Source organism: Pristis pectinata, chromosome 4 (assembly GCF_009764475.1).
Source record: "Pristis pectinata isolate sPriPec2 chromosome 4, sPriPec2.1.pri, whole genome shotgun sequence".
NCBI lineage: Eukaryota > Metazoa > Chordata > Chondrichthyes > Rhinopristiformes > Pristidae > Pristis > Pristis pectinata.
Window position 1 is genome coordinate 111,250,653 of NC_067408.1, and position 26,746 is coordinate 111,277,398.

The following is a 26,746-nucleotide window of genomic DNA, read 5'->3' on the forward strand; positions in this document are numbered from 1 at the left end:
TGGAAGATCAAATGCAAAGGGACAGTACACTGTTAATGGCAAGGCCCTTAACAGAGTTGATGTACAGAGGGATCTTGGGGTCCAAGTCCATAGCTCCCTGAAAGTGGCTGCACAGGTTGGTAGGGTGGTGAAGAAGGCAGATGGCATGCTTGCCTTTATTGGTTAAGGCATGAAGTTTAAGAGCCAGAAAGTTATGCTGCAGCTTTACAAAACTCTGGTTAGTCCGTATCTGAAGCATTGCATTCAATCCCGATCGCCCCATCATAGGAAGGATGTGGAGGCTTTGGAGAGGGTCACCAGGAAACTGCCTGGATTAGAGGGAATGTGCTCCAAGGAGAGGTTGGACAAATGTGGGTTATTTTCTCTGGAACTTTGGATGCTGAATGGAGAACTGATAGAAGTTTATAAGATTGTGAAAGGCACAGATAGAGTCGACAGCTGGTATCTTTATCCCCCAGGTCAAAATGTCCAATATTAGAGAACATGCATTTAAGGTGAGAGGGGGCAAATTCAAAGGAGACATGCAGGGCAAGTCTTTTTACACAGAGAGTGGTGGGTGTCTGAAATGTGCTGCCAGGGGTGGTAGTGGAGGCAAATATTATAGAGGCATTTAAAAGGCTCTTTGATAGGCACATGAATGTGCAGAGATTGGAGGGATATGGAGATTGTGTAAGCAGAAAGGATTAGTTTAGTTCGGCGTTTAATTAGTTCAGCACAACACAGTGGGCCGAAGGGCCTGTTCCTGTGCTGTACTGTTCTATATTCTATGTTTTATAACAACTGTCAACTCAGCACATGCTGGACAACCCAGCTTTCAGTGAATTGGAGCTATAGTTCTGACAGAGAGCTGGCAGCTGAAACACAAACTGTTTCTCTCTCTACAGACGCTGCCTGACCTGCTGAGTGTTCCCAGCATTTGCAGTTTTCATTTCAGCTTTCCAGAATCTGCAGTCTTTTGACTTTCCTTTGCCAACTTTCTGCTCTTAAACCTCTGGAATTGGATGGCAGGGAACAAAGTCTCTGCCATGGACGCAGGCAGTATACTAATGCCACTGGCAAGCCTTGGCAGCCGTGTGATTTACAGATTTAAAGGCTCCAACGGCAGTTCCATTTAATTACTTTTCAAGTAGGACTGGCAGAAATTACTTTGGACACCTACTGGGAGATTTATAGGAGATTTCATTACCTTCCTAAATTAGCCAGTATTTTGCTATTATGTTATGATTTAATGAATTAATTGGGAACGTGACTAGTGGCTGTAACATTCTGAATTATGCAAGATCTCAGCCCGATTTGGCTGTGGGATCAAGGTTATTGTTGGATAATTAAACAGGGTTGGTTTCAAACATAGGCTGGGGATGCTGTTCCCAATCAGTGCTTTTGCCTACTGGACACTTCAGACCAGACAACCATAGAGTTGTACAGCACAGAAACAGGCCCCTCAACCTACCAAGCACCCACTTACACTAATCCCATTTTCTTCTCCCCACATTCCCACCAACTCCCCCCAGATTCTACCACTCACCCACTTACTAGGAGTAATTCACAGTGGCTAATGAACCGATCAACCCAAAGACCCATCTCCCCATAATTCTCTTCAACCTTAGTAGGCAGAGCATTCGGATATTTGGAAATGTCAAATGTTTGAGGGCATAGGTTTAAGGTGTGTGGAGGAAAGTTTAAAGGAGACACAAGAGACCGCAGATGCTGGAATCTGGAGCGAAAAAACAAACAGCTGGTGGAACTCAGCGGGTCAGGCTGCATCTGTGGGGCGAAACGGACAGTCGACGTTTCAGGTTGTGAGCCTTCATCTGGACTGGAGATGTACTGGAAAGTTTAAAGGAGATGTGCAAGGCAAGTTTTGTTTTACGGAAAGAGTGGTAGGTGCCTGGAACATGCTGCCAGGGGAGGTGGTGGAAGCAGATACAAAATTGTGATGTTTAAGAGGTATTTCAACACATGGAACAGGCAGGGAATAGAGGGATACAGACCACGTACAGGTAGATGGGATTAGTACATCAGGGTCATGGTCAGTGCAGACATAGTGGACCGAAGGGCCTGTTGCTGTGCTGTACTGAAATATATTCTATTTAGTGTTTAAGGCAGATGTAATAAAGCAAGGAAATTTATAGAAAACCTTCCTAGATCACTGCTATTTCTTACCTATTTATTATGACACAGAAGGAAGCCATTCAACTGATTGTACCCATGTCACCTCCCAGCAGAGTAAACCCACCAGTTCTGTTCTCCTGCTTCTTTCCCTGTTTCCTGCAACTCCTTTGCTCTTTCACATGCCCATCAATTCCCCTTGGATACTTCTACCTCTTGCCTACATTAAGGGTAAGTTATGTGTTGCCAATTAAACTCCCAACGCACCTTTGGGATGTGGGAGGGAGTCAAAGTCAAGTTTATTGTTGTATGCACAAGCACATGTATGTACAGGTGCAATGAAAAACTTACTTGCAGCAGCATCACAGGCACACAGCATCAGATACGCAACATTCTCAAGAAAAACATAAATTATACATTTTTTACAAGGAAGAAAACAATTAGAACAAAAAAGAACAAAGTTCCTTGTGGTGCAAAGTGGTCATAGTGTTTCTGTACTAAGGTGGTGATTAGGGTTGTGCAGGTTGGTTCAAGAACTTAATGGTTGAAGGGAAACAGTTGTTCTTGAACCCGGTGGTGCGAATCCAGAGCACCTTGAGGAAATCCAGATGTTCACGTGTAGAATGTACAAATCTGGAAGCTCTGTCAATGAGATTGGCCTCAAGGAACTCCTTAAAGGGAAAGGAGAGAGAAAGGTAGACAGGCCTGGTAGGGAATTGACTAGGCAGAAAATAGCTCAGATGATGGGGGTTGGGTGAGGGAGGTTAAGGGAAATCAGAGAGGCAGAAGTGGGCAAAATTGGAGCAATGCAGGATACTTGCAGGGCTGTAAGGCTACAAAAGCAGGGAAGGGAATGCAGACATTTGAACTGCAGGATAAAGGATTAAAATTTGAGGTCACCCTGCACCTGAAGACCACATGGACAATCGAGTCTGGGGTAACTGCAATTGGAACCTTGAACATGTCAGAACACAGAGGTTTGGCCGAGTAGCAGTTGGATGGCTGGACAGGTAGGTGTGGAACTAGGCACCTATTGAGGTAAATAAGTGTGCAGATGATAGTTGTAGCAGTAGATTGACTGAGTCAGGGACAGGGATGAGCAGTATTACAGAGGTAGACACATAAAGTCGAGGTGATAGACAGTTTTCAGTTTGGAGGCTCATCTCAGCATCACATAAGATACTGAGGTTACAAACAACGTTGTTCACACTGAGACAGTGGACATGTTGTGCGATGGAGTTCCTTCCGAAACAGCAGAGTTACACCAGGGGTCATAAGATGGCGGCTTTGGTCCTCCCAATACTTTTACCTATTTGTTTATTCATTTATTTGGGATGTGGGCATCATTGGCAGGACAACCATTTGTTGCTCATCCGTAATTACCCTTGAGAAGGTGGCGGTGAGCTGCCCTCTTGAACCACTGCAGTCCTTCTGGTCAAGGTGTTCCCATAGTGCAGTTAAGAGTTGGGTTCCAGGATGTAGATGAAGCACAAGTGAAATGATGTTGATTACTGTCTTGGCGGGGAAGCGGTGGGTGGTGGCGTTCCCTGCAGCCTGGTGCCCTTGTCTTTCTTGGTAGTAGAGGTGGCAGATTTGGACGGCACTGTCAGAGTGGCTTGGGTAAGTGCGTGCTCCATCTTGTAGATGGTAACACACTGCAGCCACTGTGTGCTGGTGGTGGAGGGAGTGAATACTTAGGGTAGTGGATGGGTGTTAATTAAGCGGCTGCTTTGTCCTGGGAGGTGTCAGGCTTCTTGAGTGCTGTTGGCTCTGCACTGGTCCAATCATGTGGAAAATACCCCATCACACTCTTGACTTATGCCTGCATATGTTGGAAAGGCCTTGGGGTGTCAGAAGGAGAGTCACTCACTGCAAGACAACCAGCCTCTGACCTGCTCTTGTAGCCTGCTCCCATACTGACATTTCTATCCATGGCCTCCTCTACTGCCACGTTGAGGCCAGGTGCAGGTTGGAGGAACAGCACCTCATATTCCGCCTTGGGAGTCTCCAACCTGATGGCCTCAACATCGATTTCTCGAACTTCTGGTAACCCCACCCCTTCTTTTTCTTCCCCCCCCCCCCACAATTCCTTTGTCTTCCCTTATTTCCATGGCTCCCTTCCCCTGCCTTAATGACCTGCCCATCTCCTCTCTTCCCCTCCTCCATCCTTTATTCCACGGTCCACTGCCCTCTCCTACCAGATTCCTCCTTCTTCAGCCCTTTGCCTCTTCTACCCATCAGATCTCAGCTTATTACATCTTCCTCCCCCCTCCCCCACCCACCTACCTTCCCCCACCTTCTTATTCTGGCTTCTGCCCTCTTTCTTTTCAGTCCTGATGAGGGGTCTCGGCCCGAAACATTGACTGTTTATTTCCCTCCATGGATGCTGCCTGACCTGCTGAGTTCCTCCAGCACTTTTTCTGTATTGCTCCAGATTCCAGCATCTGCAGAATTTCTTGTTGTCTCTTGTAGCCACTGTATTTGTGTGGCTGGTCCGGTTGAGCTGCTGGGCAGTACTGACCCAGTGATGGCAATGTTATTCAATGTCAAGGGTTGGTTTAATTCCAGTCTTCACCAGATTAGTTTGTTTTTTTTTGATCATCACTGCAGAAACAAGTCAAATCTCTGTGTGATCAGAGATTCAATCAATTTGTGTAGATGCCAGACAACACTGGGTTTTGTGGGCCAATGTTCTTACCAACAGCCCTTCTCACACTTGGAGATGAGTTCATGGAAGGCTGAAGTGAACAGAGCTCATTGATCACAAGTACTGCAGAGCAAGCGGTGAAGCCTGATATGGTATAACCAGAGCTTAAGGCAATAAGTTGTTTTTCATGGATTGAGGACATGCACTATTAAGACAGCTTGGATATTCTAAAGCTCACCAACAGGCACTGAGTGGTCATTATCCAGCTGGGCATTATATTAATGCTTCCTGGAAATGGACCAAATCAAAGTAAATGAACCTTTAAAAACATGGAATAAAATGTGGCCTTCCATCTGCTCCGTTCTGTAGCTGAGTATAACTGCCGGCATCTTGTTTACTACGTTTGTTTACACCTGCACTTGGAAGGCAGCCAAAGCAAGGCATAGAATCATCGAAACATTGACTGCTACAGAGCAGCGGAGGACATTTGTCCTTTGGGTTTGTGGCAGCTCACAGATAAAGCTACCATTCTCTCCCAGGCTTTCTATCCACAGTCCAGGAATATATTTTCCCTGTTTCAAGTATTAATTAATTTTCTTTACTTTAAACGTTCCTGCTGAATCCACTCCCACCAACATTTCAAAAAGACCACCTCAGATCACAGCAATGCTCTGCATAAAAAGAAAGAACATAAAACAGTACAGCACAGGAACAGGCCCTTCAGCCCACGATGTCTGTGCCGAACACAATCCCAATTAAACTGGCTGCACATGATCTGTATCCCTCCATTCCCTGCATATTCATGTGCCTTCTTAAAAGCCTCCTGAATGCCACTATCGATCTGCTTCGTCCACCACTCCTGGCAGCGCATTCCAGACACCCACCACTCTCTGTGTGAAAAATTTGCTCCACACATCCCCTTTAAACTGTCCCCTTCTCACCTTCAAGCTATCCCTCTAGTATTCAACGTTTCTACCATGAGAGAAAGATTCTGGTTGTCTACCCTATCTATGCCTCTGATAATTTTACAAACTTCTATCAGGTCTCCCCTCAGCCTCCAATAGTCCAAAGTAAACAGCCCAAGTTTGTCCAACCTCTCCTTATAGCTAATACCCTTTAATTGAGGCAGCATCCTGCGAGAACTTTTCTGAACACTCTGCTCTATTTGATGTTTTGTCTGGTTCCTCAGTCAATCACCATAACGTGGTATCCTCTGGTAACTGATGTGCTTGGACTCTGGTTACTGTTGTGCTTGGAGAGCTCTATCTTCCTCTTCATCTCAAAACATCGAGAGGTTTTGAGGTGGTTGATGAGACAGAATGTGGGACCCATGGACTCTTCCACAGATGGGGCAAATGGTGCCTGACAGGACAGGTGGGTGGGTATCTTGTGAGGTGTTGTCTGCCCTCTGCCATGTGTCCAGGGCTTCTGTGTTCCCCTGGTGTGTAGACCTGAGGTTCTCAATACCATCGTGAATGTGCCTCCTCCACGTTGAATAGTCAAGGGCCAGGGATTCTTAAGAGTCAGTAGTTTTGTTGGATTTCTTCAAGGTGACATTGAACACATCCTTGAATCTTTTCTTCTGTTGTCCTGGTTACCTCTTCCCCTCACAGAGTGTCTATTTCAGAAGCCTGGTGTCAATGCGATCAATAAAGTGTGGCCAGGGCTTAAGTCAACCACACTCCAAAACCAACATGACCAGAACCTCCACAGATGGGCTGCAGTATGCAACATTTGTGTTGTTTGCATATGAACCATCATGAACTCCGTAGCGGAAGTACATGAGAGGATAGTCCTTACACTATACTCTCCAAGGTGAAGGTCCTCTACCAACCTGCCACCACTGCACCACAATGCCTTTGGCAATGAAGGTTAATGGTGGGACCCTGTAAATTCTTGACCGTTTCCCATATCTCAGGAGCCACCTCTCAGCAAAGGCAGATGTCATTGAAAAAGTCACCACCGCATTCAATGCACCAGAGCACCCTTTGCTTGATTGAGGAAAAGAGTGTTGTCAGGCGCACCAGTAAACAGAGGGTAACATGTTATGGTGAGTGACAAAGGATCAATGCTCGAAAGAAGGAAAAAAATTCTCCAAAGAGCACGGGGCTGAAGATTAAGACCTCAGACGTAGCATAACACTCATGGTCTACTGGCCAGCACTGATCCCAGACCTCCTATCTGCTTCTGAGACCTGGATTACCTACAGCAGGCTCCTCAATGCACTGGAAGGAAGCCACCGGTGCTGCTTCCACAGTTTTCCAAATTCACAGAAGATACATTAGACGCGCAAGTGGCTTTACTTTCTTAGAAAGTTAAGGAGGTTTGGCATGTCACCGAACACTCTAACAAACTTCTACAGATGTACTGTTAAAAGTATCCTGACTGGTTACAGCAATTCAAATGTGCAGGAGTGTAAGAAGCTGCAGACAGTAGTGGATTCAGCCCAATACATCACGGGCACATCCCTCCCCACCATCGATAGTATCTGCAGGAGGCACTGCCTCAAGAAGGCAACATCCATCATCAAAGATCCCAACCATCCGGGCCATGCCATCTTCTCACAGCTACCATCAGGCAGGAGGTAAAGAAGCCTAAATTCCCACACCACCAGGTTCAAGAACAGCTACTTACCTTCAACCATTCGGTTCCTGAACCAACCTGCACAACCTTAATCACTACCTCAGTATAGCAACACTGACCACTTTGACCAGTTTGCACTAAAATAGACTTTGTATTTTTTGTTCTAATTGTGTTCTTTCTTGTATAATTTTGTATAATTTATGTTTATTTTATATTTTACTTGTGAATGTTGTGTCTCTAGTGCTATGTGTGTGTGATGCTGCTGCAAGTAAGTTTTTCATTGCACCTGTGCACACATGTACTTGTGCAGATGACAATAAATTCGACTTTGAGTTTGACATCACTGGAAGTATAAGCAAACAAATGTCAGCATCCTCACACTTGCCATCATACGCAGCATTGAGACCCCAGCTATACTTTTTACCGATATGCTCCATCACAATGATTCTCAACTATTTTGCATCTGGGGCTAGATCAACAATGTGAATTACTTCTCAGTACCAGGCAAGCAAATGGGGAACTCACTAACCACTTCCACTACCCTCCAACAAAGGATTCTTCCTGGAGTCTGTCAGTGGAGCACAAACCTCCCAGCATTTCCCAGCAGTTACCCTGAAAATGTGCCAACTGAATCTGTGCCAAGTTAAACCTGGTTCATGTTCAATGACTCCATCCATTTCAATGGAGAGGAGCGGCTGCAAGGGAGAGGGGAGCTACAGATAATTTACACTCTTTTTCATTAATTGAGTTAATGAATGCAACAACTTGAAATAGATGCATTTAGTTTGTTTCAAGTATTTCCTGGTGTTTTGTGTTTAATATCTTTAATCAATTAGAATTATTTTAATGAATTTTAGAAGCATTGTTCATTTTTAATGGTTGTTAAATATTTTTCAGTGGTTGTGAATGTTGGAAACAATCACAACCTTGTAGGCATTCACACACATTCCACACTCACTGACAGCTTCGACAGCCAGGAAGCCCGAGGTGTGCTCTCAAAGCATTTCTGGAGCACAGCTTGCCATTCTCAACATGATGACCCTGCACTGCACTGGGCTTCACCAATCAGGAGCCAACTTCAGGGACCAGGTTGCCATTGGAAAGTTCTTCCCCAGGGAAGTACGATCAAGGAAGCAGTAACAAGGACAATTTCCTAATTAGCCCTGTGGCCACTTTCCTGAATGCACACCCCAGGCAAATGGACTCAGTAACAGAGCATCCTCACATTGAAGATGAGTTAAGAGGCCTACTCTTGGTCCAGAGTTCTTCCCTCTCTTCTTTCTTCCCACAATGCCCTCTTCATGTTACTACTATTGGGGAGGAGGTACTGGAGCCTGAAGACCCACACTCAACAATTCAGGAACAGCTTCTTCCCCTCCGCCATCAGATTCCTGAACGGTCCATGAGCCCGTGAACACTACCTCATTATTCCTCTTTTGCACTATTTATTTATTTTTGTAACTTAAAGTAATTTTTATGTCTTGCACTGTACTGCTGCCGCAAAACAACAAATTTCACGACATATGTCAGTGATAATAAACCTGATTCTGATGCTGATTATTTCCTTTTGCAATAACTCCAATACTTTTTGTGTTCTATTTGCTTCTCCACTAACTTACGAACCATTGGACCTCCTCTAGTATTCATTGAGGTCATGGCTGATCTGTCCTTGACATTATCTTTACTTTCCTGCCTGTTCTCCATAACCCTAATTCCTCTGTACTTCCAAAATTAACCTGGAAGATACTTAATGATTCCACATCCACAGGTCCCAGGGCTAAATAATTCCAAAGACTCTGGGAGAAGAAATTCCTCTCACCGGTCTTAAATCTGCATCCCTATATAGAGTCATACAGAACAGAAACAGGCCTTTTAACACAACTCGTCCATGCCAACTGCGTTGCCCAGCGAGCTAGTCCTATCTGCCCGTGTTTGGCCCATAGCCCTCTAAACCTCTCCTATCCATGTACTTATCTGGATGGCTTTTAAATGTTGCTAATGTGCCCGCCTCAACCACTATTTCTGGCAGCTCATTCCAAATACGCACCACCCTTTGCGTGAAGAAGCTGCCCCCGATGTCCCTTTTAAATCTCTCGCCTCTGATCTTAAATCTATGCCTTCTTGTTTTTAGCACACCCTCCCTGGGAGAAAGACTATGTGCTTTCACCCTGTCTATGCCCCTCATGATCTTGTATACCTCTGTCAGGTCACCCCTCAATCTCCTACGTTCCAAGGAATTAAGACCTAGCCTGGCCAACCTCTCCCTATAACTCAGGCCCCCAAGTTCAGGAAACAGTCTGGTAAATCTTTCTACACTCTTCCTAGTTGAATAACATCTTTCCTGTAACAGGGCGACCAAAACTGTACACAATATGCCAAGTGCAGCCTCACCAATATCTTATATAACTGCAACATAACTTCCCAACTCCTATACTCAGTGCCCTGACTGATGAAGGCCAGTGTACCAAATGCCTTCTTCACCACCCTATCTACCTGTGACGCCGCTTTCAGCAAACTATGCACTTGCATTCCTAGGTCCCTCTATTCCGTCACGTTCCCTTGAGACCATTCCTGAGACTTTTCCCTCTGGTTCTAGAGGAACTTCCCCACATCATCTCATCTGTCAGGCCTCAGCATCACCTGGATCAGGAGGCTATTTGCAAAATGTTGAAAGATATCAAAGCAACTATTGGTCATTGAGTTCCAGGCTTCTGCTTTGGGCTTAATATACAAGAAAACCCCCAACTTGCTGGTGTTTAAATTGAAAAATTCCTGTAGCTCCATTTGAAACCAGCAACATTTGCCAATAAAATCCAGGTCCACATGCAATAAACCTCTCCTGTAATCATCTGAGGAACATCTTCCTCTTTGCCCTTCACACAGCTAATTTCCTGGTTCACATTACGATAATTAAAGTCACCCATTATTTCTCTAATGTACTCATATCTTTCTGCAATTTACCTGCAAGGTTACTGCTCCAGTTCCTTCTCGTTATATGGTGACCTACAATAACCAAACAGCATGTAACAGCTCTTCTATTGTTCCTTAAGTCCAACCAAATAGATTCTTGGAACCTTTTAACACAACCTTCGCTTACGTTGATGTAGTATTTTGGCCTGCCTTGCTTTTCTATCCATCCTACTTTTCTTAAACAACTTAATAGCTTGGAATATTAAACAACTATCTCTCCCACTGTTTGAGACAGGTTTTTGTTATTCACACTGGGATAGAGAGCTGCATCTATTTGTGAACACAGCTCACCAACTTTATTTATGATGCTCTATACATTTATATGCATTACACCCATTTTAATCTAGTTCACATTTCATTGCTTTCTGACCCCTCCTGTTTACGATCTATCTTCTTATACTGACTGTCCCTCTGTGCTCCCTGTATTGCATTTCTAGTGTTTCATCTTAACACCCCTCCCCTTCAAATTAATATTACACCCTGCCACCCAACAGTAAAAGGCCATCCTCCTTGTGAGGACATTATCCTTCTATCAACATCTATCCAGTACCAGTGCTGGTCACAATCTGTACTGTTTCTCCAGTCATGTATTGGAGATCAGGTCAGTGCCATTGTGTTGTAATAAGTAAATACGTATTAAGCTGGTCTTATTTTACTTTTCCGATACTTGCTGCCACTTGGCACTGTGGGTAATCCAGAGATCCTCAGCTGTAGTAGGGTCTACAGCACCCTCCAGCAGTTTGTTCTTTGCTCTTGTGCTGTAGCGTTACAGTACTTCCTTCCTGCTTCTGAAACAAACCCTCAACCATTTTCCTGCCATTGTCATTGGTTCCAACGTGGTTCATGTTGGTCCTTTCTTCGTGCACATATTCTGCACCCTCTCAGCCCTGTTCTGTACCCGACACTGATAAGACAGTACATCATTTCAGTCTCACACAGAAACACACGCGCTGCCGGTGTGCTCTCGGCTTTTGAGTTTCACGTTCCTGCACCATCCCTGGGATAGAGGAGGCTTAGGGAAGAGGCAGGCTCAGCGGGCTGAAGGGCCTGTTTTGCTGCTGTGTGATTCTGTGACTTAATTGAGGTGTATCAGATCGCAAAGGGCTTAAGTGAACAGGGAGGATTTCCCTAAGCAGAGGGGTCAGAAAGCTGGGGAGGTGAATGGACAAAATAATTGGTGGAAGGATTGGAGGGGAGATGTGAGAAAATATTTTCACTCAGAGGTGTTGGGGATCTGGGATCCATTTCCTGAAGGGTGAAAGAAGCAGAAACCCCTCTCATATTTACACAGTGGTTGGATGTGTGCTTGAAGAGAGAAGATGTTGGCTATGGATCTAGTAATTGGTTTATTATTGTCACAGGTAGCGAGATACAGTGAAAAGCTTTTGTCTGCATGCCATCCAGACAGATTATTCCTCACATAAGTACAAAAGGAAATAAAAACAGAATGCAGAATATAGTGTTACAGTTACATCAAGTACAATGCAGGTAGACAATAAGGTGCAAGGGCCACGACGAGGTAGATTGAGAGATCAAGAGTCTTATGACAGTGGGATAGAAGCTGTACTTGAGCCTGGTGGTACGTGTGTTCTTTGTATTTTCTGCCTAATGGGAGGGGGAAAAGAGAGAATGACTCGGGTGGGAGGGGGCTATGATAATGTTGGCAGCTTTCCCCGAGGCAACAGGTATTGGAAGGTATTGTTCAACCAGTGCGATGCAGTGAGTCAAATGGCCCGTTCTATGCAGTTAATTTTCTCTGATTTGTCGTTCTTCGATCCTTGTGTGCCCATTCTAGAGTTTTCACAGCTGTTCAATGTGTATACTGAGTAGATCCCACTGAGACCACTTATCCTATTGTTGTACACTATGTACTCTCCACATCCCATTGTTTTATAACATATTACTCATTGTTTCGCACAGTCTCTGCAAACAATTACAACAAGGAAGGGCATAGATTGCAAATAACGACAATACTTCAAGTAACACTTCAATGTTCTCCTCTCCAGCACTGCCTTTTGCGGGGGAATAAACATACAAAATACCTGCTACACATGCAGGACTAAACAAATGTAAATGATTCTTTAATTTATTTTCTGAGTCAAATTAGTTCGTGATAAAAGTGTGCATAGAATATAAAGAGAAAATGTTGGAAATATTTGGCATTTCCACCATTTTCTTCTTTTATTTCAGATCTCCAGCACCTAATTTTTTTTTTGCTTTTCAACTCTGCAAGTGGAGTAGGTAGACTATGATTCTGCTCTAACTCCATATGCAAGTTTGCAGAAGATACCACTGTTGTGGGCTGTATCTCAAATAACAATAAGTTGGAGTACAGGAAGGAGATAGAGAGCCTAGTGACATGGTGTCATGACAACAACCTTTCCCTCAAGGTCAGCAAAACAAAAGAGCTGCTCATTGACTTCAGGAAGGGCATGTACTCCTGTTTATATCAACGGTTCTGAGGTTGAGAGGGTTGAGAGCTTCAAGTTCCTAGGTGTGAATATCACCAATAGCCCATCCTGGTTCAACCACGTAGACGCCACAGCCAAGAAAGCTCACCAGCACCTCTACTTCCTTAGAGGGCTAAAGAAATTTGGCATGTCCCCTTTGATTCTCACCAATTTTTATTGATGCACTATAGAAAGCATTCTATCTGGATGCATTATGGTTTGGTATGACAACTGCTCTGCCCAGGACGCAAGAAAGTGCAGAGAGTTGTGGACACAGTCCAGCACACCACGGAAACCAGCATCTGGTTTTTCTGCATCTCAACTATGCATGTGGACTAGGCAGGCTGTAAGAGAGGAGGGATGTGGCCCCAAGATTCACAGGGAGAGGCTGGTGCAGCAGGAGAGAGTCATGGTGTGTAAGGGAAGCCACAGAGAGCCTCCAGGCCAGCAGCTAAGTTTCCTCTCAGGAGAAGTAAAAAGAACAGCTGGAAAAGCTCAGCAGATAAAGTAGCATCTGTGGAAAGAGAAACGGTCAACAGTCACCCCTCCTGCACCTGGCTCCATCTGCCCATCATCCCCCCTGTCCTCACCTGGTTCCACCTATCACCTGCCAGCTCCTGCCTCACCCATCCCTCTCACCTCTTCATACTGGCTATCTCCCTTCTGCACTCCCCAGTCCTGATGCAGGGTCTTGACCCGAAACGTCGGCCATTCCCCTGCCTTCATAGATACATTGAGTTCCTCTAGTGGTTTGCTTTTTGCACCAGATTCCAGCAACTGCAGTCTCTTGTGTCTCCTGTCAAGTCAAGTTTATTGTCATGTGCACAAGTACGGTGAGGTACAGGTACAATGAAAAACTTGCTTGCAGCAGAATCACAGGCACGTAGAACAGACAACACACAGAATATAAATTATATATAAATTATACAAGACAGTGAAGCAAGAGAGAAAAAAAATTGTGTAAAATCAAGACGTTAGTTCGAAAGAAAACATAATCAGAGACAAGTCCATGGTAGAGCAAGAGGTGGTCTGTCGTGTTCCGTTGCTGAGGTAGGGTTAGGGTTGTGCAGGTTGGTTCAAGAACCTGATGGCTGTCGGAAAGTAGCTGTTCCTAAACCTGGTGGGGTGGGACTTCAGGTACCTCCTACCCAACGGTAGCAGTGGGAAGAGGGCATAACCCAGATGCTAGGGATCCTTGATGATGTTGATTGATCATTTTGTGTCTGTGATCCCTCAACAGAACCGGGAAAGAGAGAGATACAGGTTAGTTTTCAGGAGGAGAGATGGATGCGTCAAAGGGGCTTAATGGTAAGATTTTGGGACCTGCCTAGCAGGTTAGACTTAGACGAGTGAGATAAGAAAAACTGAGCCAACAGAATATAAAAACAGAAAGTGAAACGGAAAGAGAAACTAAGCAGCATCCTTGGAAAGGGAAACAGTTAATATTTCAGGTGACCTCTGCCAGGAGATGGTGCATGTTTGAGTGCCTGCACTCTGGAACCCTGAAAGATAACAATTCCTCATGGAGACACAAGAGACTGCAGATGCTGGAATCTGGAGCAACACACAATCTGCTGGAGGAACTCAGCGGGTCGAGCAGCATCTGCAGGGTGAAAGGAATTGTCGAAGTTTCATGTCAAAACCCTGCATCAGGACTGAGAGTGGAGAAGGGTAGTGAGAGAGAGGGATGAGGCAGGGGCTAGCAGGTGATTGGTGGAATCAGGTGAGGAGGGGGATGATGGGCAGATGGAAGGCCAGCCTCCAACCTCCCAAGACAATAAACAGTAGCCTTGACAGTGACACCCAAGTCCTAAAAAATTAGATTAGGATGAACACCACACATTGGAAAGGAACCATTATGTTGCAGATCATTGAGGAAAGGTGTTGGATATGAACAGAGGCAGAATAATATATCTGTCTTTTCCTCTTTCTCCTCCTCCTATTTACAGCTCAAGTCATCCTCACCAACTTGAAGCCCAATTCAACCTACCACTTCCGCGTGGCGGCTGTCAATGGCAAAGGCCAAGGGAAACACAGTCAGATGGAAACCTTTCAGACTCTCCCAGTCCGTAAGTAGCTTAACGTGCCTGTGTTTGCCAGTATTGGCAGGGTCCTGGCTAATACCCAAGTTCCTTTTCATGTCTCCTCGTAATCCATATTAATGCTTTATCAAAAATAGGGAAACATTTGCAGCAAATCTCCACTGAGCCGTCATTACATGGTATTCCACAATGACTAACATAATCACGCGCTAAGCTGAAAATGAGTAACAGATTTATTTGCTTTCCTCCAAAGGGAAGATTGGTGGTTGAGACAGTCACTGTTCTTGAATCTTAAGAACATAGAACACAGAACAGTACAGCATAGAACAGGCCCTTTGGCCCACAATGTTGTGCCGACATAGCCAATCGCTCCTACCTACAGAATGCCCATATCCCTCTATTTTCCTCTCATTCATGTGCCCATCCAAGTCCCCAATGAATTTGCCTCCACCACCCTATCAGGCAATGTATTCCAGGCATCTACCACTTTCTCAGTAAAAAACATACCCCTCACGTCAGTTCTGAACCTACCCCCTCTCACCTTAACCGCATGCCCTCTGGTATTGGATCACTCAATAATAGGAAAAATATATTTCCTGTCCACCCTATCTATGCCCCTCATAATTTTATACACTTCCATCAGATCACCCCTCAGCCTCCGTCGATGTTTAATTATGTAAGGGTTTGAAAGTGCCCCTAAAGTCCTCGCCCACTCCTTCAGAGTTTTACCTGGAGTTTCAATGGGACTGCACAAACTACACCAGGGCTTGGATACACTGGATTAAGACCAATGGATCTGGATGGTGCGCTGAGCTACAGGGAGCTCCAGCGAAAAGGGTGGGAGAGAAGGAGGGAATGTTGGGGAATCCACAGAATTTGAGAGGAAAGTCAGTGAGGCAACTAGTCCCCAGTCCCATACTTCTCATTGGTATTGAATTATTATTGTCACATGTACCAAGATACAGTGAAAAGCTTTTGTTTTGAGTGCCACCTAAGCAGATTATGCCATGCATAGGTACATTGAGGTAGTAACGGAACACAGAATGAAGAATATACTGCAGCAGCTACTGAGAGAGTGCAGTGCAGGGCAACAAATAAAGTGCAAGGACCACGACAAGGTAGGTCGAGAGATCAGGACTTTATCTTTAGCATTTGAGAGGTCTGAGAACAAGATGACACAACCTCAATATTTTTATACTGTGGGAGTAAATTGGAGGGTGAGGGGGAAAGAAGTGTGTAAGAAGTAAGCCTTGCACCTCTCTAGATTCTCTCACTACCTCAGGATGTCCCAGACTACTGAAGTTCTTCTCAACTGTGTTCACTGTTGTCGAGAATGCAGCAGCCAGTCAGCACACATTACACAACAAAAGGCAGTGCAATATTGGACAGGTCATGCATTAGGGTCATAGAGTAAAACAACACAGAAACAGGCCCTTCGGCCCAACTCATCCATGCCGACCAAGATGCCCAGCTAGTCCCATTTGCCCGCATTTGGCCCATATCCCTCTCAACCTTTCCTATGCAAGTACCTGTCCAAGTGTCTTTTAAATGTTGTTACTGTACCTGCCTCAACCGCTTCCTCTGGCAGCTCGTTCCCATGCACTGATCCCATTTTATTCTCCCCCGATTCCCATCAATCCCCCAGATTCTACCCCTCACCTATGCACTAGGGGGCAATTTACAGTGGCCAATTAACCAACCAACCCACGTGTCTTCGGGAGGAAACCGGAACCCCCACAGGAAACCCATGTGGTCACAGGGAGAACGTGCAAACTCCACACGGACAGCACCTAAGGTCAGGATTGAACGCAGGTCTCTGGCGCTTTTAGGCAGTGGCTCTACCGGTGGTGTCACTGTGCTGCCGACAGTCCAGTGAGTCAAGTAGCTACAACCCCATTTGACGTGAGAGATGAGAGTCGTGTCTCACAGAGTCACTGCTGAGCTGCAGTGAGGAAGGATCTAATCCAGTACCATTCTATAGATAGACTGAAGGAGTTTGGTCAATTAACAGTCAACAATCAACAAACAACTACGGGAAGTGTGTTTGTGATAGATTCTCTTCAAAGATATTGAACAAGATAATTCTGAGATATCCTAACTGTGAAAATTTAGCACTAAATTTGGGGACTTTTAAGTATGAAACAAAACTAATACATTGCAAAACACAATGAGGCTGGAGGAACTCAGCAGGCCAGGCAGCATCCATGGAGAAAAGCAGGTGGTCAACGTTTCGGGTCAGGACCCTTCTTCAGGACTGAAGATAGGAAAAGAGGAAGCCCAATATATAGGAGGGAAAAGCAGAGCAGTGATAGGTGGACCAAAGAGGGGAGGCAGGGTGGACACAAGGTGGTGATAGGTAGATGCAGGTAAGAGACAGTGATAGGCTGGTGTGCCTATCACTGCTCTGCTTTTCCCTCCTCTATATTGGGCTTACCCTTTTCCTATCTTCAGTCCTGAAGAAGGGTCCTGACCAGAAACGTTGACTGCCTGCTTTTCTCCACGGATGCTGCCTGGCCTGCTGAGTTCCTCCAGCATCATCGTGTTTTTCTTCAACATTTTGTACAACACCCCAACCCGTGGAAATAGCTTCTATCAATCCTGTTATTCCTTTTCAATATCATCTTCAAAATTCCAGGGATCGCAGTCCAAGTTTCTGTAATCTCTCTCGATCATTCATAGAGCTCAGGGGCCACTCGGGTAAGTTGTGCTCTCTCTGAGGCCATTATCTCCTCCTCCAAGCTCCGGTAAGGAATCAGATGACACTCAGTCCCTCAGCAGTTTAGGTAGCTGCAGTCAGGAATTCCGAGGGATGGTGGCAGCATTTACGGATAAAACCTCTGCTGACCAGGCACCTTGAGCTACTCAAAGACAGTGTTCCAGCGGAGATTGGCACCCAACCCCAAGGCCCCATCCCTACTCGCTGCTACTTTAACACATACCTCACTTTACGTATCCCCAGCTGTGTCTGACTGGGGCTTTGTGTCACTGTAGGATTTCTACACACAGTCAACGTATAATTACCCAGGTGTGTAAATCTGTGTAAATATATGGGTAACGCAAAACACCTTAAAAGGCATTGGTTGCGTTAAACAGTGCTTCTGTTATTGATTGTTAAAACAAAATGACTCACAGAGATTCAGATGTAGACTGGTTCCTCTCATCAACGATACCACACACAGTAAAGTAAACAAAGGCCTCTCCACCCTGTTGAGTAAAAGGTGGTACAGCACTGTGTCATAGAACAGAGGAGTTATCCATGAAATCCCAGCTAATATTCATCCATATTCCTTTTTTTTATTTCCCTTATGACAAAGGAGGCCATTGCGGTCCATCAAGTCCATGCCGGCTCACACACAAACAATCCCATTCCCCCACTAATTCTTTCCCAGCAAGCTATTCTCCTCACATTGCACTCTAATCCACCCCAGATTCTATCTGTGGAGTACACACCCCTGTCTGTATCAATGGTGCTGAGGTGGAGGTGGTTAAGAGCTTCAAGTTCCTAGGTGCAAATATCACCAGCAATTTGTCCTGATCCAGAAACTTAGACGCTGCAGCCAAGAATTCACACCAATGCCTCTACTTCCTCATTAGGCTAAGGAAATTCAGCACGTCCCTGGTGACCCACGCCAATTTTTACAGATGCACCACAGAAAGCATCCTATCCAGATGCATCACAGCTTAGTATGGCGACTGCTCTGCCCCGACCGCGAGAAATTGCAGAGAGTTGTGGACGCAGCCCAGTCCATCATGCAAACCTACCTCCCCTCCATTGACTCCGTCTACACTTCCCACTGCCCTGGGAAAACCGCCAACATAATCAAGGACCCCTCCCACCCCGGACATTCTCTCTTCTCCCTCCTCCCATCAGGCAGAAGATACAAAAGTTTGAGAGCATGAACCACCAGGCTCAAGGACAGATTCTGTCCCACTGTCTTACAAGGATAGGTTGAGTGAGCTAGGGAGAGAAGGAGGATGAGAGGTGACTTGATAGAGGTGTACAAGATGATAAGAGGCATAGATCGAGTGGACAGTCAGATGCTTTTTCCCAGGGAAACAATAGCTAACACGAGGGGACATCATTTTAATGTGATTGGAAGAAGATATAAGGGGGATGTCAGGGGTAAGTTTTTTACACAGAGAGTGGTGGGTGCGTGGAACGCACTGCCTGCAGAGGTTGTGGGGGCAGATACACTAGGGACATTTAAGAGACTCTTAGATAGACACATGAATGATAGAGAAATGGGGGGCTATGTGGGAGGGAAGGGTTAGATAGATTTTAGAGCACGATAAAATGTCGGCACAACATTGTAGGCCAAAGGGCCTGTACTGTGCTGTAATGTTCTATGTTCTATGTCATAAGACTCTTGAACGGACCTCTTATATACTAGAAGATGAATTCTGGATCTCCCAATCTACCTCGGCATGGCCCTTACACTTGTCTACCTGCACTGCACTTTCTCTGTAACTGTAACACTGTATTCTGCATTCTGTTTTCTTTTTACTACCTGGCAGTAATTATGTGTGGCATGATCTGTCTGGATGGCACGCAAACAAAGGCTTTTCACTGGATCTCGGTACATGTGACAATAATAAACCAATACCAATATCCCTTACCTGCATATTAGGGACAACTTACAGTGGCCAATTAACCCACCAGCCTGCACGTCTTTGGGACGTGGGAGGAAACCAGAGCACCTGGTCACAGGGAGAACCTGCTACTCTGCACAAACAGCATCCCAAGGTCAGGATCAAACCTGGGTTGCTGGAGCTGTGAGGCAGCAGCTCTACCAGCTATGCCACTGCGCTGTTGCTAAAAGTCACCATCTAGTCATAATGGCATTGTTTTTTTGTTGTGATTGTGCCGGATGCACGCTTGGGTGCTGTGTTGCAACAGTAACAGCACTTCAAAGACCACTCCGTTGGCTCCGAGGAGGTTTGGGACACCCTGTTGTTATGGAAGGATCTTTTTAAAATCCAAGTCCTCCTTGTTGTAAATGAATTATGTAGTCAGTCACCAGCCCTGAAAGCTGAACATTACCAGTGATTGAGTTTGCACTCATGTGGCCCTTTTTGTTATTACCAATCTGTTTATAATCATTGCACAATGCCCGTGCTCTCAGCACCCCTGTGGTCTTCATTGTTGCTCTGCTGAAAACCCATCAGTGCTGCTGAAATTCCTCCAAGCCACAGATGAATCTCATGCGGAGAGAGGTCTTCAGCATCACCATAGCAACGGGCTCAGTTTAGCCTCTCAAGGTCGTTCACTTGAAAGAAAAATTAGGTCCTGATCTCTGTAAGGCACAGGAGCAGTGAATGCCAATGAATGCACTCACTCAGATTGCAAAAGAGGAAGATCCCATTCTGCGCTCGTCACTGTTTAACTGAAGGGATAAGGGCCCGAATTTCAGTTGGAGACTCAGAGGGCTGCTGAAAACAAACAAGCAGAGCTCTCCAGCACAGAAACAGCCCAACTCATCCATGCTGACCAAGGTGCCCAAGCAAGCTAGTCCTATTGGCTTGCATTTGGCCTATATCCCTCTAAACCTTTCCAGTCCACGTACCTGTCCTATCCATGTATCTGCCCAAACATCTCTTAAATGCTGTTATTGTACCCACATCGAGCACCTCCTCCGGCAACCCGTTCCACATCCCACCACTTTCTGTGTGAAAACTTGCCCCTCAGTCCCCTTTAAATCCTTCCCCTCTCACCTTAAACCTATGCCCTCTAGTTTTAGAACCCCTACCCTGGGAGAAAGACTGTGAGTATCCATGTTATCAATGCCTCTCTTGATTTTATAATCCTCAAGAAAGTCACCCCTCAGCCTTCTATGCTCCAGGATAAAAAGTCTGTCCAGTCTCTCTAAGTCTAGCCCTCCAGTCCCAGTAACATCCACATGAAGACACAAGAGACAGCAGATGCTGGTATCTAGAGCAACAAATTATCTGCTGGGGGAGATCAGTGGGTCAAGCAGCATCTGTGGAGGGGAAAGGAATTGTCGGTGTTTCGGGTTGAGACCCTGCATCAGGACTGAGAGTAGAGAGGGGAGATGGCCGGTTCAATGTATAAGGAGAGAAACAAAGAACGGCAGATGCTGGAATCGAGATGAAGAACACGACGATGCTGGAGGAACTCAGCAGGCCAGGCAGCATCTGTGGAGAAAAGCAGGTGGTCAGCATTTCGGGTCAGGACCCTTCTTTGGGACTGAAGATAGGAAAAGGGGAAGCCCAATATATAGGAGGGAAAAGCAGACCAGTGATAGGTGGACAAAAGGGGGGAGGTGGGGTGGCCACAGGGTGGTGATAGGTAGATGCAGGTAAGAGATAGTGATAGGCAGGTGCGGGGGAGGAGGGGAGAGCAGATCCACCGGGGGATGGGTCAAAGGGAAGGAGAGAGAGGAAAAAAGGTAGAAAAAAAGAGGCTGGGAAAGGGAAGAAGAGGAGAATCGTGGTGTGGGGGGGGGGGGTGGTTGTTGTGGGGAAGGGGGGTGGGGATTACCTAAAGTGGGAGAATTCAATGTTCATGCCATTAGGCTGCAAGGTTCCAAGATGGAAAATGAGGTGGTTTTCCTCCAGTTTGCGGTCGGAATTCTCCTGGCAGTGGAGGGGGCCGAGGACTGACATATCAGTGATAGTGTGGGAGGGGGAGTTGAAGTGACTGGCCACGGGGAGATGCAGGTCGCGGTTACGGATGGAGCGCAGGTGTTCTGCGAAAAGGTCACCTCGTCTGCGTCTGGTCTCGCCAATGCAGAGGAGGCCACCAATGTATAAAGAGGGGAAGGGAAGGGGTAAGACAGGGGCCAGTAGGTGATGAAGGATTGTTGCAGGATGACAGGCAGATCGAGCCAACGTCCTTGTGAATCTTTTCTGCACCCTCACCAGCTTAATTACATCATTCCTGTAGCGTGGCAGCCAGAACTACACACAATACCCCAAGTGCAGATTCTCCCTTTTACGTTCCCACGTCACTGATTCTCAGCGTTCCCTTTATTACCCAGATAGACCTGGTTGTTTCAGGGTCCAAGAATACAAACAACAGAAGCAGGAGGGAGACATTCAATGAGATCATGGCTGCTCTGTTACCTCAGCACCACTTTCCTTGATATTTCCGCATCCCTTGATATTCTAATACAGTAAACGCCTCCATTACAGACAGATTCCTGGAAGGCCATCCATATCATGATTTCCTGCAAAGTGAACCCTTGACAAAAATTTACAAAATTTGTTGTTTCTTTTGCATTTATGTTTATTTAGGGTTTTTTTCCCTCACGTAAATTGCATGATGCCGTGAATTTTAGCTTCTGATCAGCCCGTTTAGACTTACAACTGTTTTGCGGGGTTTGGGTCCTTTATTCGGAGTTGGAACTGCTTCTCCCCACCCTCTGACGACTCAAAGGCTTTATTTCCACAGTGGGCTGCATCGAACATCATTGCTGATGATACAAAGGTTGGTGGTGTTGTGGATAGTGCAGAAGGTTGCTGTAAGTTACAGCAGGATATAGATAGAATGCAGACCTGGGCTGAGAAGTGGCAGATGGAGTTCAACCCAGATAAGTGTGAAGTAATACACTTTGGGAGATCAAATTTGAAGGCAGAATACAAGGTTAATGGCAGGACTCTTAGCAGAGGGATCTTGGGGTCCATGTTCATAAATCCCTTAAGGTTGCCGCACAGGTTGATAGGGTTGTTAAGAAGGTGTATGGTGTGTTGGCCTTCATTAGTTGAGATATTGAGTTCAAGAGCCCCCAGGTAATGTTGCAACTCTATAAAACTCTGGTTAGACCACACTTGGAGTATTGTGTTCAGTTCTGGTCACCTCATTATAGGAAGGATGTGGAAGCTTTAGAGAAGGTGCAGAGGAGATTTACCAGGATGTTGCCTGGATTGGAGAGCATGTCTTATGAGGATAGGTTGAGGGAGATAGGGCTTTTCTCTTTGGAGAGAAGGAAGATGAGAGGTGACTTGATAGAGGTGTACAAGATGATGAGGCATAGATCAAGTGGACAGTCAGAGACTTTTTCCCAGGGCAACAATAGCTAACACGAGGGGACATCATTTTAATGTGATTGGCAGAAGATATAAGGGGGATGTCAGGGGTAAGTTTTTTACACAGAATGGTGGGTGCGTGGAATGCACTGCCGACAGAGGTTGTGGGGGCAGATACATTAGGGACGTTTAAGAGATTCTTAGATAGCCACATGAATGATAGAGAAATGGAGGGCTATGTGGGAGGGAAGAGTTAGATAGATCTTAGAACAGGATAAAATGTCAGCACAACATTGTGGGCCGAAGGGCCTGTACTGTGCTGTAGTGTTCTATGTTCTATGTAAACTGAGCATGTGACTTCTTCAGACCAATGCAAGAGCTAAACCAGACCTCAGCCAAAGCACTGCTGCCCATGTCCCAACCCAAACCAAGTCCCATTGACCTACAGTGGCTCTGTTTCTGACCATACCTCAGTTTGTAAATTCTCCTCATAGAACATTACAGCACAGGAACAGGTCCTTGAGCCCACGAAGTTGTGCCAAACTAATTAAACTAGTAATTAAATACCTAACAAAACTAATCCCTCCTGCCTGCACAATGTCCGTATCCCTCCATTCTCTGTACACCCATCTGCCTATCTCAGAGCCTCTTAAACACCACTATCGTATCTGCCTCCACCACCACCCCTGGCAGTGCATTCCAAGCACCCACCATTCTCTGTGTAAAAAAATCTTGCCTCACACATCTCCTTTGAACTTACCCCCTCACCTTAACTGCATGCCCTCCAGTATTAGACATTTTAGCCCCGGGAAAAAGATAATGGCTGTCTACTCTAACTATGCTTCTTATAATCTTATAAACCTCCATCAGGTTTCCCCTCAGCCTCTGCCTGTCCAGAGAAAACAACTCAAGTTTGCCCAACCTCCTTATAGTACATGCCCTCTAATTCAGGTGGCGTCCTGGTAAACCTCTTCCACACCCACTCCAAAGCCTCCACATCCTTTCTATAATGGGGGCAACCAGAATTGAATGCAAATGTTCAAATCCCTCCATAGTTTTCCACCTCTGGCCCTCCAGTCTTCCAAGATCATGGAACTGCTCCAACGTGGCCTCCAATGCGTTCCCACTTTTCATTGTTCAACCATCAGAGACCCAGCCTTTTGGCTTGAACCTCTGAAATACCCCTCTTAAATCTCTCTGCTTCCCCACCTTTCTCCCCTCACCTCACCATCTTTACCTCACGTCTTAAAACTTACCTCTTGACCAAGTTTTCAGACACCATTGTATCTGCGTTACATTATTACAGTTCCAGTGTTCGGGGTTCAATTCCCACCACTGTCTGTAAGGAGTTTGTAGGTTCTCCCCATGACTGCGTGGGTTTGCTCCCACATTCCAAAGACATATGGATTAGTAGGTTAACTTGGGTGTAATTGGGCAGCGCGGGCTCATTGGGCCGGAAGGGCCTGTTACTGTGCTGCATAAATAAAGTTAAAGATTTTATAGTTGGGTGTGCATCATCAAAGGTGTTACATAAATATCTTGTTCAGTCACAATGATTCCTTATACAACTACAAGTCTTACTTATTTTCATGTTTATTGTTGCATTAATGCTGGGTGGATGTGTCCTGTGCTGACACTTGCCTCGTTAAACTTTATTATAATTAAATGTCAATTGGAACTCTTTGCATCATGGTCAGTTCTATTTGTTGCCATGGCAATCTGCCTCAAAGCTAAGGTATGGTTCAAACAAAACGAGAAAGAAGAAATATATGTACTATACAAATTTAATTTTAAAAGGTAGTTAACCCCATTTTGGAGTTTGGTAAACAGCTCTCCCCCTCCTTGTTAGAAAGGGAAGTAATGTTTGGAAATAGATTTAATTCTGCAAACAAATGAGACTAATAGTCCCAACTAGGGTGGAAATGATCGGACAATTCCCCTGTCAATCAGCCCTGGAATCCACACTCTTCTAATTGTCTGAGGTTGACTTCATAGACATAATTTATCTTTTATATCCAGCACTTTCTGTATTTTGCTGGGGAAATTACCTTGATTTTATTGGATGATGTTGCTGCAGTTTTGGGCATGAGTTCTGTTTGCTGTAGTGAATGGTGATTTATTTTTCATAGAGTCATACAGCACAGAACCAGGCCCTTCGGCCCAACTGGTCCATGCCAACCAAGATTCTTATCTAAGCAACTGGTCCCAGTCACCCGCATTTGGCCCAAATCCCTCTAAACCTTATCTATCCATGTACCAGTCCAAGTACCTTTAAAAATGTTGTTAATTTACCTGCCTCAACCACTTCGTCTGGCAGCTCATTCCATATACTGACCACCCATCGAGTGAAAAAGTTGCCCCTCAGGTTCCTATTAAATCTCTCCCCTCTCACCTTAAACCTATGCCCTCTAGTTCTTGATTCCTCAACCTTTGGAAAAAGACTGTGCGCATTCACCCTATCTATACCCCTTATAATTTTATACATAAGATTAATTCTTCCACACTCCAATGAAAAAAGTCCCAACCTGCCCAACCTCTCTCCATAACTCAGCCCCTTGAGTCCCAGCAACACCCTTGTAAATCTCTTCTGAACTCATTCCAGTTTAATGGCATCTTTCCTATAGCAGGGTGACCAAAACTGAACACAATATTCCAAATGCGGTTTCACCGATGTCTTGTACAACTGCAACATAACATCCCAGCTTCTATCCTCAGTGCCCTGACTGATGAAAGCCAGCATGCCTAAAGCCTTCTTCACCACCCTGTCTACCTGCAATGCCACTTTCAGGGAACCATGTACTTGTACTCCTAGGTCCCCCTGTTCTATAACACTCCCCAGGGCCCTACCGTTCACTGTGAAAGTCCTACCCTGATTTGTCATCCCAAAATGCAACACCTCGCACCTATCTGAACGAAACTTCATTTGCCATTCCTCAGCCCACTTACCCAGCTGATCAGGAGGTAGATTGCAGATGATTTGCTGTGGTTGCTGTTCAACAGACTGTACAGAAACTTGATTTAGTTCTCTGTAAAATAGAAACTGATGCAAAATCTGACATTAATTCTGTTCAACCTAATATTCATTGGCTTATTCCATTGTATCAGCAGAACCTCTGGGAATTTCTCAGAGCAACAGTTCATTGGTGATCTACATTACTTTCTGTCCTTGACTGCTCTTGTTGCAAAGTAACTCAGTTGGGAGAGGTTCAGCTACATTCTAGGTTTAAATAGACCCCTTTACATGGAAGATAAGGCATGAGAGTGGCATACGATAGCCACCTCCAACAGAAGGATGGTTAATCTCCTCCCTTTGATATCCAATAGCACTAGCATTGTTGAATTCTCAGACCGACAACCTGGGGAGCACTACAAACTCAAATGGACCAACGGTACCATTTGGCACGGTAGAAGAGCTGTTATGTTATTGGACTTGCGCCAGTATTTTGGACCATTGATCCAGGAGCATGAGTTCAAATTGCACCCATGGTAGTTGGGAATTTTAAACTTAATTAATTGAACAAACTTCAAATTTAAACAAAAAACTAGTGTTGGTAACCATGAAGCTATCGGATTGTCATTAAAGCAATATAACATCCCTGTTTAACATTGCATAACGTTCTTGCTTTCATTAATCGAGGTATTGAGTCTAGGAGTCAAGAAGTTATGATGCATCTCTATAGAATTCTGGTTAGGTAGCATTTAGAGTATTGCGTGCAATCCTGGTCACCTCACTATAGGAAGGATGTCGAGGCTTTAGAGAAGGTGCAGAGGAGGTTTACCAGGATGCTGCCTGGATTAGAGGGCATGTGCTATCAGGAGAGGCTGGACAAATTTGGGGTCTTTTCTCTGGAGCGGTCGAGGCTGCGGGGTGATCTGTTGGAAGTGTATAAAATTATGAGCGGCAAAGATAGGGTGGACAAGCAATATCTTTTTCCCATTATTGAGCGATCCAATACCAG

The 26,746-nt window shown here is 45.3% G+C and overlaps 1 protein-coding gene across 3 annotated transcripts in view; it reads left to right on the forward strand.

The window, feature by feature from the left end:
- Positions 1-26,746, forward strand: part of LOC127569802 (neural cell adhesion molecule 2-like) — a 1,233,142-nt gene that overhangs the window by 1,088,923 nt on the left and 117,473 nt on the right. For all 3 annotated transcript variants that reach the window (XM_052014709.1, XM_052014711.1, XM_052014712.1), the window contains exon 13: positions 14,709-14,828. In XM_052014709.1, the coding sequence (XP_051870669.1) occupies positions 14,709-14,828 (120 nt within the window). The remainder of the gene's footprint in view (positions 1-14,708; positions 14,829-26,746) is intronic.